The sequence below is a fragment of the Ornithorhynchus anatinus genome, chromosome 14 (genome assembly GCF_004115215.2).
Source record: "Ornithorhynchus anatinus isolate Pmale09 chromosome 14, mOrnAna1.pri.v4, whole genome shotgun sequence".
NCBI classification, from domain to species: domain Eukaryota; kingdom Metazoa; phylum Chordata; class Mammalia; order Monotremata; family Ornithorhynchidae; genus Ornithorhynchus; species Ornithorhynchus anatinus.
In genome coordinates, this window is record NC_041741.1 from 48,332,509 (window position 1) to 48,348,318 (window position 15,810).

The 15,810-nt window shown below is 58.2% G+C and overlaps 1 protein-coding gene across 1 annotated transcript; it reads left to right on the forward strand.

The window, feature by feature from the left end:
- Positions 1-3,917: 3,917 nt before the first annotated feature.
- Positions 3,918-12,093, forward strand: LOC114816465 (secreted frizzled-related protein 1-like). The gene is made up of 4 exons (XM_029078686.2): positions 3,918-4,228; positions 6,988-7,154; positions 8,461-8,553; positions 11,493-12,093. The coding sequence occupies exons 1-4, from the start codon at positions 3,918-3,920 to the stop codon at positions 11,819-11,821; spliced, it is 900 nt and encodes a 299-aa protein (XP_028934519.1). The 3' UTR covers positions 11,822-12,093.
- Positions 12,094-15,810: the final 3,717 nt, after the last annotated feature.

Here is a 15,810-nt window from a genome sequence, read left to right on the forward strand (position 1 = left end):
GGGATGCTTGATGGTGACCATCAAGTCCGTCCTCCAGTCTGGGGACCAGGGAGGCCTCCTTCAGGAGTCTCACTCCCAGTCCCGATGAACGGGTCTTTCTGATGTCTCATCTCAGTCCCTCTGACTGCAAATTAGGCTCAAACTCAAACTCTCAGCCCTTGGGGCTTTCTTCTGGTATTCACCCCCAACCTTTAGCCTCCGAGTCCCTCATCCATCCCAGTTCCTCCTCCTCGCCAAGGCCGTTTCTCTGCTGGCCACCAGAAAGCCCTAACCATGTCTCTCCGGCCAGTCCGGCTCCTGCCCGGAGACAAATGGAATTCCCCTGACCTCAGGAAGGGCACTAAACTCATGGACTACTCTAAACCTCCCAGCCCCGAGGGCCCAGAACCGGGCCAGTGAACTGGGTCTGGGTTCTGGTTCAGTGTCCTGGGTGCTGCCACTTGGTTTCATTGAGCGTTCAGAAGGCTACCCCCTGCCCAGGAGCTGCCCGGGGTCTGAAAGAAGTCAAGCAGTCGATGGTATTTATTGAGCACTTACTGTGGGCAGAGCACTGGATGAAGCACTCCGTCAGACAACGGAGAGAAAGGCTGTTCTTAAAGAGGGGAAATGTTCCCCGCTTCTTGTACCCACCGGTCGGAGGGAGTGTGGTCTGACGATTAGAGCCTCGTCTCTCCCCACTGATGCCCCACAGCTCATAGATACTTATCGGTAATTTATTTTATTTATATCGGTGTCTGTCGCTCTCTCTAGACTGCAAACTCGTTTCCTGTCTGTTATATTGTTATATTTTGGAACAAATTAAGCCAAAGTGGTTTTGGGGAGGCCAAATGACTCGACTTAGATTAGCATATTTTAGACACATAATGAGGAGAACTAATTCTCTGGAGAAGACACTAATGCTAGGAAAACACCAGGGAAAGCGTGGAAGAGGCAGACCAGCAGCTAGATGGGTAATAAAAATAATAACAATTGCAGTATTTACGTGTTTACTACGTGCCGGGTACTGTACTAAGCGCTGGGGCGGATACGAGTCAGTCGGGTTGGACGCAGTCCCTGTTCCGCATGGGGCTCCCAGGCTCAAGCCCCATTTTCCAGATGAGGTCACTGAGGCCCAGAGAACCAACTTGCCCAAGGCCGCGCAGCAGACGAGTGGTGGAGCCGGGACCAGAACCCAGGACCTTCTGACTCCAGGCCCCGGGCTCTACCCATTGAGCCACACTGCTTCCCGACCTCTGAGTCCCAAACTCTGCCCTCCACCCTCTTTCCCAATAGGTCGGTTGCCCCCTTGCCCGCGGCCCCTGCTGTGCCCGAGCGATGTCGAATAGAAACCATAATAATGATGACGGAAGAACGGTTCGCGAGGCTATGGATTGTGGCGGAAGACAAGACGCTCCGGAGAAAAGAGATCCGTAGAGTCGCTGTGAATCGGAAACGACTCCACGGCACTTATTAGTAATAATACTCTCCCAACTGCTTAGTACAGGGCTCTGCACACGGTAAGTGCTCAATAAATACGATCGACGGACTGTGTCAGCTGGGGCTGGTTCCTGAACTTCTCCGAGCCTCAGGGTCCCCTGTTCCAGCCCCTGAAAGGACTAAGCTCCAAGCTTGGGGCAGGGTTTTTTGAGGGGGAGGGTTGGAGGGGCTGACCTATAATAAGAATAAGAATGGTATTTGTTAAGCACTTACTATGTGCCAAACACTGTTCCAAGCCCCAGGGGCAGATACGAGGCAATCAGGTTGGACACGGTCCCTGTCCCACATGGGCTCACAGTCTTAATTCCCATTTTCCAGATGGGGTTACTGAGGCCCAGAGAATAATAATAATCATGACGATGGTGGCATTTGTTCATTCATTCAGTAGCGCTTATTGAGCGCTTACTATGTGCGGAGCACCGTACTAAGCGCTTGGAATGTCAAGCGCTTAGCAAGCCCCCTAGAAATAGGACTGAATGAACGTGTGTTTGCTTGCCCCACGTTCGGGTCCATGTTCCCCCTCCCCTCGGCGCTGTGCTCATTTGTATATATTTTTTTAATCACCCTATTTATTTTGTTAATGAGGAGCGTATCCCCTTCGTTCGATTCATCGCGATAATGTCGTCTCGTTTTCGTTTCGTTCTGTTTCACTCCGCCGTCCGTCTCCCCCGGTTAGACCGCGAGCCCGTCGTCGGGAGGGGACCGGTCTCTATCTGTTCCCGGATTGTCCATTCCAAGCGCTCGGTACAGTGCTCCGCACCTAGTAAGCGCTCCCTAAATACTATCGAACGAATGAATACGTACGGTATTCGTTAAGCACTTACTACGTGTCAAGCGCCAGGGTGGATGCAAGGTAATCAGGTGGTCCCACGAGGGGCTCACGGTCTTCATCCCCATTCTTCGACGGGGTTCCCGAGGCCCAGCAAACAATAATAACGACGGTCTTTATTAAGCGCTTCCTACGTGCCAAGCACCGTTCTAAGTACTGGGGTGGATGCAGAGTCATCAGGTTGTCCCAGGTGGGGCTCACGGTCTTCATCCCCATTCTACAGATGAGGGAACCGAGGCCCCGAGAAGCGAAGTGACTCGCCCGAGGTCACGCTGCGGACACGTGGCGGAGCCGGGATTACCAGAGGGGAAAGCCCGAGGAATCTCCCGTCCCTCCGGACAATCCCTAGGAGTCGGCCAGCTCGGAGTTGGAGGAGAGGACCGGGTGACACCTGGAGATTTGGGAATTGGGATGCCCGGAGGTCCAAGTGGGGCAGGGTCGAGGAAGAGGAGGCAGGGATGGGTGGGCCGGGCCCTGCCCCCCGCCCGCTAGTGGGGGACACTCCCGGGGTCATCGGCGGCCACACCAAACGTCCCTGTGATAAGCGCCCGCTGCCTGCCCGCCAGGACCCCGACCCCCCCCCCCCCCCCCCCGCCCCCCGGTCCAGACAGACCGTCTGGCCGCCCGGCGCCGCTGCAGGTGGTGGGTTCGAGGCCCGGTGCCCCACCTCCCCCCGTCCACCCAGGGGGTCTCCCTCCCCTCTCCCCCTTGACCTCTCCCTCCTCCCCTCGACCCCTCCCCTTCCCCCCCCCCCCCCCCCCGGTCCCGGGGACCCCGCAGACGCTCCACGGAGACTCTCTCGGGTCTTCCGTCCTCCCCCCCGCCCCGTTATCTCAGCAATCTCGGGGCCGGGCCGGAGCCTCCGCCCGATAAGATCGGGGAGCCGCCGAGGCGGGGATGGGGGGCGGGGGGCGGGGGGCGGGCCGGGGGACGGACGGGAGCGGCCGCCTGCCCTCTCCCCGGGGATATAAAGCCCCGGACCCGCAGCCCGCAGCTCCCATCCCGCACCTCGGGCTTCCTCCCGCGCCTCGGACCTCCCGACCCCGCACCTCGGAGCTCCTCCCTGCAGCTCGGAGCTCCCATCCCGCACCTCGGACCTCCCGACCCCGCCGCCCGGAGCTCCCGTCCCGCACCAAGGAGCTCCTCCCTGCAACTCGGAGCTCCCATCCCGCAGCTCGGAGGTCCCGACCCCGCAGCCCGGAGCTCGCCCCCCGCCCCCGGGAGCCCCTCCTTGCAGCCCGGAGCTCGCAGCCCGCCCCCGGGAGCCCCTCCTTGCAGCCCGGAGCTCGCCCCCCGCCCCCGGGAGCCCCTCCTTGCAGCCCGGAGCTCCCATCCCGCCCCCGGGAGCCCCTCCTTGCAGCCCGGAGCTCCCATCCCGCCCCCGGGAGCTCCTGCTTGCAGCTCGGAGGTGACACCCCCGCCCCTCGGAGGTCCCGACCCCGCAGCCCGGAGCTCGCCCCCCGCCCCCCGCCCCCGGGAGCTCCTCCCTGCAGCCCGGGGCCTCCTGCCCGCAGGTCGCAGCTGAGGTCCCGCAGCCCGGAGGTCCTCCCCGCAGCTTGGAGGTGACACCCCGGCCCCCGGGGGTCCCCGGCCCGGAGCCCCGGGCGGCGGGATGGCCGCGTCCGTGGCCCTGCCCCTGGCCGTGGGGCTGGCCTTGGCCCTGAGCGCCCCGTCGGGGGTGGGCGCGGCGCTGGACCTGGGCTCGCTGACCACCAAGTGCGTGGCGGTGCCCGCCGCCCTGGGGCTCTGTCGGGAGCCCGGCCGGGGCCCCTCGGAGATGCGACTGCCCAACCTCCTGGGCCACCGGAGCCTGGCCCAGGCCGTGCCCCAGGCGGCCGGCTGGCAGAGGCTGCTGCCCACCCGCTGCCACCCGCACGTCAGGACCTTCCTCTGCTCCCTGCTGGCCCCCGTCTGCCTGGACGCGTGAGTAGCCGGGGGTCCACCGGGAAGGGGCTGGACCAGGTCGGCGGTCCCACGTGGGGCTCCCCGTCTTCATCCCCAGTTTACAGACGAGGCCACTGAGGCCCAGAGAAGCGAAGGGACTCGCCCACGGTCCCCCAGCTGACGAGCGGCCGAGGCGGGATTAGAACCCACGACCTCGGCCTCCCCGGTGACTCTTTCCACTGAGCCCCGCCGCTGCCCTAAGGGACGCGGGACAAAGAGGGGCGCAGGCTCCCGGCCATTCGGAATCGGTCGATCCATCCGGCGGATCGATCGCACCGACCGCTTCCTGTGTGCAGACCCCTGAACTTCAGCAATGAATAAGAATATTTCCTAATTATGGTAAATCGAGAAGCAGCGTGGCGCAGTGGAAAGAGCACGGGCTTTGGAGTCGGGGCTCACGAGTTCGAATCCCAGCTCTGCCACTTGTCGGCTGTGGGACTGGGGGCGAGTCACTTCACTTCTCTGGGCCTCACTTCCCTCATCTGTAAAATGGGGATGAAGACCGTGAGCCCCACGTGGGACGACCTGATTCCCCTGTGTCTACCCCAGCGCTTAGAACAGTGCTCTGCACATAGTAAGCGCTCAACAAATACCAACATTATTATTATTAAACGCTCACTATGTACCGGGCACTCCACTGGAGAAGCGGCGTGGCTTAGTGGGAAGAGCCCGGGCTTGGGAGTCACAGGACGTGGGTTCCAATGGTACTCGTCTGCTCAACTGTATATATTTATTACCCTATTTATTTTCTTAATGAAATGTACATCGCCTCGATTCTATTTAGTCGCCATCGGTTTTTACGAGACGTTCTTCCCCTCGACTCTATCTATCGCCGCCGTTCTCGTCCGCCCGTCTCCCCCGATGAGACCGTAAGCCCGTCGGACGGCAGGGACCGTCTCTATCTGTTGCCGACTTGTTCATTCCAAGCGCTTAGTCCAGTGCTCTGCACATAGTAAGCGCTCAATAAATACTATTGAATGAATGAATGAATGAATGAATGACTCCGCCGCTTGGCTCCTGTGTGACCTTGGGCAAGCGCCTCGCTTCTCCGAGCCTCAGTTCCCTCGTCTGTAAAACGGAGATGAAGACTGGGAACGCCACATGGGACAACAATGATTACCCTGTATCTACCCCGGGGCTTAGAACAGTGCTTTGCACATAGTAAGCGCTTAACAGATACCATCATCGTCATTATTATTATCACTAAGGGCTGGGGTGGCTACAAGCAGATCGGGTTGGAGACAGTCCCTTGACCGGCGTTGGGCTCACAGTCTTAATCCCCATTTTACAGATGAGGTAATTAAGGCACAGAGAGGTGAAGTGACTTGCCCAAGGTCTCACAGCAGACGAGTGTTCATTCATTCATTCATTCAATCGCATTTATTGAGCGCTTTTCGTGTGCAGAGCACTGTACCAAGCGCTTGGAAAGTACAGCTCGGCAACAGGTAGAGACATTCCCTACCCCACAACGGGCTCAGGGTCTAGAAGGGGGAGACAGACGACAAAGCAAGTAGACGGGCATCGATACCGTCAAAATAGATAAATAGAATTGTAGATCTATACACGTCATGAATAAAATAGAGTAATAAATACGTCCAAATAAACACAAGTGCTGTGGGGAGGGAAAGGGGGTAGAGCAGAGGGAGGGAGTCGGGGCGATGGGGAGGGGAGGAGGAGGGGAGAAAAAGCGGGGGCTCAGTCTGGGGAGGCCTCCTGGAGGAGGTGAGTTCTCAGCAGGGCTTTGAAGAGGGCAAGTCGAGATTAGAACCCATGACCTTCTGACTCCCAGGCCCGTGCTCTACCCACTACACCATGCTGCTTCCGCGATGGCTACCATCGCCAAGGGCAGTGTAACTTGCATGTCGTCTTATCCTGAGTAATAATGTTAGTGTGATGATGATGATAATAAGAAAACAGTGGTATTTATTAAGCACTCACTATGGGACAAGGGCCGTGGGAGATACAATCGGATAAGACGTAGTCCTTACCCCACGTGGGGCTCACAGTCTAAGTAGGTGGGAGAACAGGTGTTGACTCTCTGTTTTATTCATTCATTCATTCATTCATTCAATAGTATTTATTGAGCGCTTACTATGTGCAGAGCACTGGACTAAGCGCTTGGAATGGACAACGCGGCAACAGATAGAGACCGTCCCTGCCCAATGACGGGCTCACAGTCTAATCGGGGGAGACAGACAGTTTTACAGATGAGGGAACTGGGTCCCAGAGAAATGAAGTGACTTTCCCAAAGGTCACCCAGCAGGCAAGTGGCAGAGCTGGAATAAGGACCCAGGTCTTCTGGCCTCAGTTTCCTCCTCTGCACAATGGGGCTAACATACCTCTTCGGAGACTGTGAGCCCCACGTGGGACCGGGACTGTGTCGGAACCGATGGTGATACATCTACCTCGGTGCTTAATAATAATGATAACGTTCGTTAAGCGCTTACTCTGTGCCAAGCACTGGGATGGATACAATCAGGTTGTCCCACGGGGGGCTCACTGATGGGCAGAACTTGGTCCCGAGCCTGGCCGCTCCTATTCCGCCGCTCACTGACCATCGGGCAGCCCAAGGAAGGGAAGGACGGTGTGGTGAATGAGAGTGGGGGTGGCCAGCGTTGCGAGGGTCACCCCCTAGGAGGGTCTGGGTCGGGGGCTGGGCCGGGGGAGACCAGGGTGGGTTCAGGGCTGGCTTTGCCCGCTCTGACCCTAAATTCCTTGCCCCCCTTCCTCTCCCCCAGGTTCATCCAGCCCTGCCGGAGCCTCTGCGTGGCCGTGAGGGACAGCTGTGCCCCCGTCCTGGCCTGCTGGGGCCGGGCCTGGCCTGAGAGTCTGGACTGCGACCGATTCCCCGATGAGGACCTGTGTCTGGCCCCCCTCAGCCCGGGCTCCAAACCCAGCCCCAAAGGTACGGAGTCGGGGAGACGGGCATTTGCGCGTCTGGGAATGGGGCGGCGGGATGGTGTTTGGCCTGGGTGTGTCCCCAAATTCATTCAATGGTATTTATCGAGCGCTTACTATGTGCAGAGCACTGGACTAAGCGCTTGGAATGGACAAATCGGCAACAGAGACGATCCCTGCCCAGTGACGGGCTTACAGTCTAATAGTGCGGGTGTCACTGGGTGTACTTGGGTGGGTGGATTGGTAGGTCTGGGTGGTAAGAATCCTAATAATCGTATCTGTTAAGGCCTTAGTATGTGCCGAGCACTGTGTTAAGCGCTGGGTTGGTTACAGTCCAGTCAGGTGGCCCACGGTCCTGTTAAGTTGGGTGTGTGCGTATGGTGAGTTTATGAGCGTGTGTATATACGCGTATGTATTTATTTCCCTATACGTGCGGATGTCTGGGCGTGAGGGTGTCTATGCAGGTCTCTGGGTTTGTATATTTGAATGGGCAAATGTGTGCTGTGCGCGTTTATGAGCCTCTGTGTCGGTCGGCGGGCATTTGTGTGCTTTCGCGAGTGTGGATGGGGATGGGGGGCCGCGGACAGGTTGGGGAGGGGGGTACAGTCCTTGCGGGGGTTTGCTCTTGGGGGGCAGCGAAATGGGATTCCTACCCTCTCCTGTGGGATCGGCGGCTAATCAGTGGGATCAGTCTAATCTCTCCCCCGATTAGACCGTGAGCCCGTCGGTGGGCAGGGATCGTCTCTATCTGTTGCCGAATTGTCCGTTCCAACGCTTAGTCCAGTGCTCTGCACATAGTAAGCGCTCAATAAATACCATCGAATGAATGGATGAATGGCTAGACGGGGGACCCCCAGGCTGCCGCCGATCAGAACCCGTCCCCTGAGCCGACTGCCCCCTCCCAGGCCGAGGACTGGGGGTCAGGGAGACTCGCGGGCTCTGCCTCCTGTCCGCCGCGTGACCTTGGGCAAGTCACTGAACTTCTGCGGGCCTCAGTTACCTCATCCGCAAAATGGGGATTTCAGATTGCGAGCCCCGTGTGGGACGGGGACCGTGTCCAACCCGATTGGATGGTATTCGCCCCGAAGTTTGGTATTTCAGATTGCGAGGCCCGTGTGGGACGGGGACCGTGTCCAACCCGATTGGATGGTATTCGCCCCGAAGTTTGGTATTTCAGATTGCGAGGCCCGTGTGGGATGGGGACCGTGTCCAACCCGATTGGATGGTATTCGCCCCGAAGTTTGGTACGGTGCCTGGCACGTAGTGAGCGCCTAACAAATACCCCTTACGGGGTGGTCCTCTGCCCTCCGCAGTGCTGCCCCCGCCTGCCTGCCAGAGTTGCCCCCCACTGGAAGAGCTCACCTCGCCCTGGAGAGCCCTGGACCTGCCCTGCGACGGCAGCTTCGGTGAGTCCGTCGTCCATTCGGTCGTATTTATTGAGCGCTCACCGGGTGCAAAGCACTGTACTGAGCGCTTGAGTCCCGGCAGGGTGGGTTGAGGGGTGGACACTTTCATTCATTCATTCATTCAATAGTATTTATTGAGCGCTTACTATGCGCAGAGCACTGGACTAAGCGCTTGGGACGAACAAGTCGGCAACAGATAGAGACGGTCCCCGCCGTCCGACGGGCTCACGGTCCGATCGGGGGAGACGGACGGACGAGAACGATGGCGATAGAGTCGAGGGGAAGAACGTCTCGTGAAAACCGACGGCGACTAAATAGAATCGAGGCGATGTACAATTCATTAACAAAATAAATAGGGCAACGGAAATATATACAGTCGAGCGGACGAGTACGGTGCCGTGGGGAAGGGAAGGGAGAGGGGGAGGAGCGGAGGGAAAAGGGGAAAAAGAGGGTTTAGCTGCGGAGAGGTGAAGGGGGGGTGGCAGAGGGAGTAGAGGGAGAAGAGGAGCTCGGTCTGGGAAGGCCTCTCGGAGGAGGTGAGTTTTAAGTAGGGTTTCGAAGAGGGGAAGAGAATCGGTTTGGCGGAGGTGAGGAGGGAGGGCGTTCCGGGACCGCGGGAGGACGCGGCCCGGGGGTCGACGGCGGGACGGGCGACACCGGGGGACGGCGAGGAGGTGGGCGGCGGAGGAGCGGAGCGTGCGGGGTGGGCGGTGGAAAGAGAGAAGGGAGGAGAGGTAGGAAGGGGCGAGGTGACGGAGAGCCTCGAAGCCTAGAGTGAGGAGTTTTTGTTCGGAGCGGAGGTCGATAGGCAACCACTGGAGTTGTTTAAGAAGGGGAGTGACAGGCCCAGATCGTCTCTGCGGGAAGATGAGCCGGGCGGCGGAGTGAAGAATAGACCGGAGCGAGGCGAGAGAGGAGGAAGGGAGGTCGGAGAGAAGGCCGACACGGTAGTCTAGCCGGGATCTGACGAGAGCCCGTAGCGGTAAGGTAGCCGTCTGGGTGGAGAGGAGAGGGCGGATCTTGGCGATATTGTAGAGGTGAAACCGGCAGGTCTTGGTAAGGGACACGGAAGGCTGGGGGGCGAGCGTGCCTAGACAAGCAGCGTGGCTTACTGGAAAGAGGCCGGGTTGGGAGTCAGAGGTTATGGGTTCTAATCCCGGCTCTGCTACCTGTCAGCTGTGTGACTCTGAGCAAGTCACTTCACTTCTCTGGGCCTCAGTTCCCTCATCTGTAAAATGGAGATGAAGACCCTGAGCCCCAAGGAGGACAACCTGATGACCTTGTATCTACCCCAGCGCTTAACAGAGTGCTTGGCACATAGTAAGCATTTAACAGATACCATCCATTATTATGTCTCTCTATCGTCCCCCAGGCTTGGACCTTCCCCAGGGCCTCCCTCCCCAGTGGGTGGGTGGGCAGAGATCTTTGAATGTGCATGTGTTTTGCATATGATTTGCCCGGGCTTGGGAGTCAAAGGTCATGGGTTCGAATCCCGGATCTGCCACTTGTCAGCTGTGTGACCGTGGGCAAGTCACTTCACTTCTCGGGGCCTCAGTGACCTCATCTGGAAAATGGGGATTAACCGTGAGCCTCACGCGGGACAATCTGGTGACCCTGTATCTCCCCCAGCGCTTAGAACAGTGCTCTGCACAGAGTATCAGAGAAGCAGCGTGGCTCAGTGGAAAGAGCCCGGGCTTGGGAGTCAGAGGTCATGGGTTCAAATTCCGGCTCTGCCACTTGTCAGCTCTGTGACTGTGGGCAAGTCACTTCACTTCTCTGGGCCTCACTTACCTCATCTGTAAAATGGGGATTAACTGTGAGCCTCACGTCGGACGACCTGATGACCCTGTATCTACCCCAGCGCTTAGAAAAGTGCTCTGCACGTAGTAAGCGCTTAACAAATGGCAACATGATTATTAGCATTATTATTAGCAGGCAACCCGGCAGGTGTGACCCCAGAGAAGTCAGCCCTTCCAACCCCCAGCCTCGGGAGGCAAAATTCTCAGAGGAGAGTGGGTCAGAGGAATCTGAGAAAGCTTCCCGGAGGAGGTGACCGGGGGTTGCAAATAATAATAATAATGTTGGTATGGATTAAGCGCTTACTAGGTGCCGAGCACTGTTCTAAGCGCTGGGGTAGATACAGGGTCATCAGGTTGTCCCTCGTGAGGCTCACCGTCTTCATCCCCGTTTTCCAGATGAGGTCACCGAGGCCCAGAGAAGTGATGTGACTTGCCCACGGTCACACAGCTGCCAAGTGGCGGAGCCGGGATTCGAACCCATGACCTCCGACTCCCAAGCCCGGGCTCTTTCCACTGAGCCACGCTGCTTCTCAGGAGGGGTGGGAAGATCCACTGGGAGCACTCTCCCAAGTGCTTAATACAGTGCTCTGCACACAGTAAGCGCTCAATAAATACGATCGAATGAATGAAAGAATGAATATCGAGCGCTTGCTGAGCGCAGACGCTGTACTGAGTGCCGGGGACAGGACCACCCCACAGAGTTGGTGGACAGGATCCCTGCCTTCGGGGACCTTCCAGTCCGGCATGTCCGGAGGCGGACATTCCCCCCGGGGTGTGGGCAGACTCCCTCCGGTCCCCCGGCCCGGGTGCCGGGGCTGGGGGTGGGGCGTGACCGCTGACGGCGGCGGCGGGGGGACGCGGTGCGGTGGCCGGGGCCCGGGCCCGGGGGTCGGAAGGTCGTGGCTTCCAATCCCCGCTCCGCCACACGTCTGCTGCGTGACCTTGGACGGGCCGTCTCACTTCTCTGGGCCTCGGTGACCTCATCTGTAAAATGGGGATGGAGACCGTGAGCCCCGGGCGGGGCAGGGACCGTGTCCAACCCGATTTGCGTGAATCCACCCGCGCGCTGTGCCTGGCACACGGGAAGGGCTTAACCAACGCTACAGTCGTCATTATGATTATTATCCATTTCCCACCCAGGGATGAAAGCCAAGCTGACCCGGCGCAAGGCGGGGCCGGGCCCGCCGCAGTTGGAGGTGGAGGGGCCCGTGGAGCTGAGTGGCCGCGGCCGGGTCTCTGCGGCCGAGGCGCGGGAGCTGCTGCGGCGGTGGCTGCTGATCAACGAGGACTGCGCGCGGGGGCTGACGCGGGGCCCCCGGGTCCCGGCCGGCTACCTGCTGGTCGGACGCGTGAGCGACGACGGGAGCTTCCGCGTCAGCCGGGCTCACCCCTGGCCCCGCCCGGACCTCCCGCTGCCCCGGCCTCCCCCGGCCACGCACAAGCGGAGGTGGCCGAAGCGTTTATCCTAGCCGGGGCCGGTGGGGAGGGGGACGAGGCGGCATCCCCGAATCGTGGCCCTGCTCCGGCCCGCCCTGTAGATACCCCATCCCCCGTAATATAACGCCCCAGCGAAAGCTTCTTCCTCCGCCCCCACGAGCCCCTTTGGGCCGAGGCGATTTTGTAAGTAGAAATGCGGATTAAGAGACGGCAAACCTGGGCCTCGGGCCAGTCCCTGGCCTCGGGCTTCGGTCCCGTCCGGTCCCAGCTTGACCCGAGGCGCCCGCCGTGGGCTGAGGCCTGGGTGGGGGGGGGGGGGTGTCCATTCAATCGTATCTGCGGAGGGCTTACGACGTGCAGCGCGCCGTCCTAAGCGCTTGCAATGGACCGTTGGGCGACAGAGAGAGACCATCCCCGCCCAGTGACGGGCTCCCGGTCTGCTCGGAAGGGTGGGGTGCAGCTGGAGGAGGAGTCACAGACAAAACACGCACACGCATATACAGTTTGGGCCATGAGGGGCCCGGCTGCCCCCCGACCCCCCACGGCCCCTTCCCCTTATCCCCACTGAGCCTGCGGCCTGGCGCTTTGGAGGAGCGTCCGGGCTGTCGCTCCCTGCCCGGACAGGGGAGAGGGAGGGACCAGGGGGAAGGCTGGTGACATAAAGGATGTCCTGTTTCCTGTTTCACTTTCCCGGAGGCCCCGAGGCCCCCCCGCCGGCCTTGCTTCCGTGCCCCTGGGAGAAGAACGAGACCCCAGACGCTCCCTTTCTTCTTCCTCTTCGGCAGCCCCAGGCTGAGAGACAAGGGGACTGTACCGGCTGCCTGTCCCGGAGGGGATCCTTTGAGGTCCCCCTGGTCCGAACCCCTGCCTCAGAACTGGGCTGGTGGGTACGGAGATGATAATACTAGTGGCGTTTGTTAAGGGCTTACTAAGTGCTACTAGAAAAACAGCGTGGCTCCGTGGAAAGAGCCCGGGCTGGGGAGTCGGAGGTCATGGGTTCGAATCCCAGCTCTGCCATTTGGCAGCTGTGGGACTGGGGGCGAGTCACTTAAGAAGGTTGGTATCTGTTAAGCGCTTACTAGGTGCAGAGCACTGTTCTCAGCGCTGGGGTAGACGCCGGGGAATCAGGTCGTCCCACGTGGGGCTCACAGTCTCAATCCCCATTTTACAGTTGAGGTCACTGAGGCACGGAGAAGTTAAGCGACTTGCCCACAGGCACACGGCTGACAAGTGGCCGAGCCGGGATTCGAACCCGTGACCTCGGACTCCAAAGCCCGGGCTCTTTCCGCTGAGCCACGCTGCTTCTCATGTCACTTCGCTTCTCTGTGCCTCACTCACCTCATCTGTAAAATGGGGCTTAACTGCGAGCCTCACGTGGGACAACCTGATGACCCTGGATCTCCCCCAGCGCTTAGAACGGTGCTGTGCACATAATAAGCGCTTAACAGATGCCATTATTATTATTAAATTTTTCCCCGATTAGACTGGAAGCCCGGCGGTGGGCAGGGATTGTCTCTTATCTGTTGCCGAATTGTACATTCCAAGCGCTTAGTACAGAGCTCTGCACATAGTGAGCGCTCAATAAATACTATTGAACGAATGAATGAATATGTGCCAGGCAATGTACCAATCGCCGGGAACTGTATGGAGCCAAAGCAGTTGTATGGGGTGCGGGGGGGGGTCGCATAACTCCCAGAAGGAGAAGCAGCATGGCTCAGTGGAAAAAGCATGGGCTTTGGAGTCAGAGGTCATGAGTTCGAATCCCGGCTCGGCCACTTGTCAGCTGTGTGACTGTGGGCAAGTCACTTCACTTCTCTGTGCCTCAGTGACCTCATCTGCAAAATGGGGCTGAAGACTGTGAGCCCCACGTGGGACAACCCGATTCCCCTGTGTCTACCCCAGCGCTTAGAACAGTGCTCGGCACATAGTAAGCGCTTAACAAATACCAACATTATTAATTCCACATTCAGAGATCACTCAGATATAGTCAGTCAGCCGGCTGTATTTACTGAGCACCTACTATGTGCAGAACGCTGTACTGAGTGCTTGGGAGATTACGATATAAATTAAAGAGACACATTCCTGGCCCGCAGTGAGCTTGCCATTTAGAGGGGCAGACAAACATTAATAGAAAAAAAGAAATTCATTCAATAGTATTTATTGAGCGCTTCCTCTGTGCAGAGCACCGTACTAAGCGCTTGGAATGGACAATTCGGCAACAGATAGAGACCGTCCCTGCCCATTGACGGGCTCAGGGTCTAATCGGGGGAGGTGGACGGACAAAACAATAGCAATAAATAGAATGAAGGGGATGGACGTCTCATTAACAAAATAAGTAGGGTAATAACGATATATAAAAATGAGCAGAGTGCTGAGGGGAAGGGAGAGGGGGAGGAGCAGAGGGAAATGGGGGAAAGGGGGCTTAGCTGAGGGGAGGTGAAGGGGGGGGCAGAGAGGGAGCAGAGGGAAAAGGGGAAGCTCAGTCTGGGAGGGCCTCTCGGAGGAGGTGAGCTCTCAGTAGGATGACAGAAGCCCACTCTCCGTTCTGTGGGGACTAGAGGGTCACCGTTCTGTGGCTAATAATAATAATAATGGTATTTGTTAAGCACTTAGTATGTGCCAAGCACCGTTCTAAGCGCTGGGGTAGATACAACAGTGTGCTCAGTGGAAAGAGCACGGGCTTTGGAGTCAGGGCTCATGAGTTCGAATCCCAGCTCTGCCACTTGTCGGCTGTGTGACTGTGGGCGAGTCACTTAACTTCTCTGGGCCTCAGTTCCCTCATCTGTAAAATGGGGATTAAGACTGTGAGCCCCACGTGGGACAACCTGATTCCCCTATGTCTACCCCAGCGCTTAGAACAGTGCTCGGCACATAGTAAGCGCTTAACAAATACCAACAAATACCAACATTATTATACAAGGTAGTCAGGTCGTCCCACGTGGGGCTCGCAGGCTTCATCCCCATTTTACAGACGAGGTCAAGTGAGGCCCAGAAAAGGGAAGTGACTTGCCCAAGGTCACACAGGAGACAAGTGGTGGAGGTGGGATTGGAACCCATGACCTGATTCCCCCCCAGGCTCACGCGCTATACGTTACACCACCCTGCTTCTCCATCCAGACCCTTTATCCAGACTTCTTTATCCAGACCCTTCTCGCTTGCAGCAGGAGGGATGGGGGGGCAGAGATGTGGGACAACTTGATTCCCCTGTGTCTACCCCAGCGCTTAGAACAGTGCTCGGCACATAGTAAGTGCTTAAATACCAACATTATTATTATCATCAGGAATGCTCAGGGGTGACTGCTGGAAAGGACCTCCGGAGGCTGGGGTTGGGGGGAGGTTGTTGAGCCCATCGTGGGGCAGGCATGGTCTCTATCGGTTGCCGAGTTGTCCATTCCAAGCGCTTAGTACAGTGCTCTGCTCAGAGTAAGCGCTCCATAAATACTATTGAATGAATGGCTGAGGGAGGCAAGGGGGGGAGCGGGTTGGGAGTCGGAGATTTGCAGAGCGGTGAAGAAGCAGCGTGGCTCAGTGGAAAGAGCCCGGGCTTGGGAGTCAGAGGTCATGGATTCGAATCCCGACTCTGCCCCTTGTCAGCTGGGTGACTGTGGGCAGGTCGCTTCACTTAGAGAAGCAGCGTGGCTCAGTGGAAAGAGCACGAGCTTGGGAGTCAGAGGTCATGGGTTCGAATCCCGACTCTGCCCCTTGTCAGCTGGGTGACTGTGGGCAAATCACTTCACTTCTCTGGGCCTCAGTTCCCTCATCTGTAAAATGGGGATGAAGACCGTGAGCCTCACGTGGGACCACCTGATGAACCTGCATCTCCCCCAGCGCTTAGAACAGTGCTCTGCACCTAGTAAGCGCTTAACAAATACCAACATTATTATAATTAGAGAAGCAGCGTGGCTCAGTGGCAAGAGCCTGGGCTTGGGAGTCAGAGGTCATGGGTTCGAATCCCGGCTCTGCCCCTTGTCAGCTGGGTGACTGTGGGCAAGTCACTTCACCTCTCCGTGCCTCAGTGACC

What these genes read in the sequence shown, in the direction of transcription:
- LOC114816465 (XM_029078686.2), top strand. Translation starts at nt 3,918, where the DNA reads ATGGCCGCGTCCGTGGCCCTGCCCCTGGCCGTGGGGCTGGCCTTGGCC. An exon ending in GCCCCCGTCTGCCTGGACGC is followed by an intron (nt 4,229 to 6,987) that starts GTGAGTAGCCGG and finishes CCTCTCCCCCAG; the next exon opens with GTTCATCCAGCCCTGCCGGA. An exon ending in CTCCAAACCCAGCCCCAAAG is followed by an intron (nt 7,155 to 8,460) that starts GTACGGAGTCGG and finishes TGCCCTCCGCAG; the next exon opens with TGCTGCCCCCGCCTGCCTGC.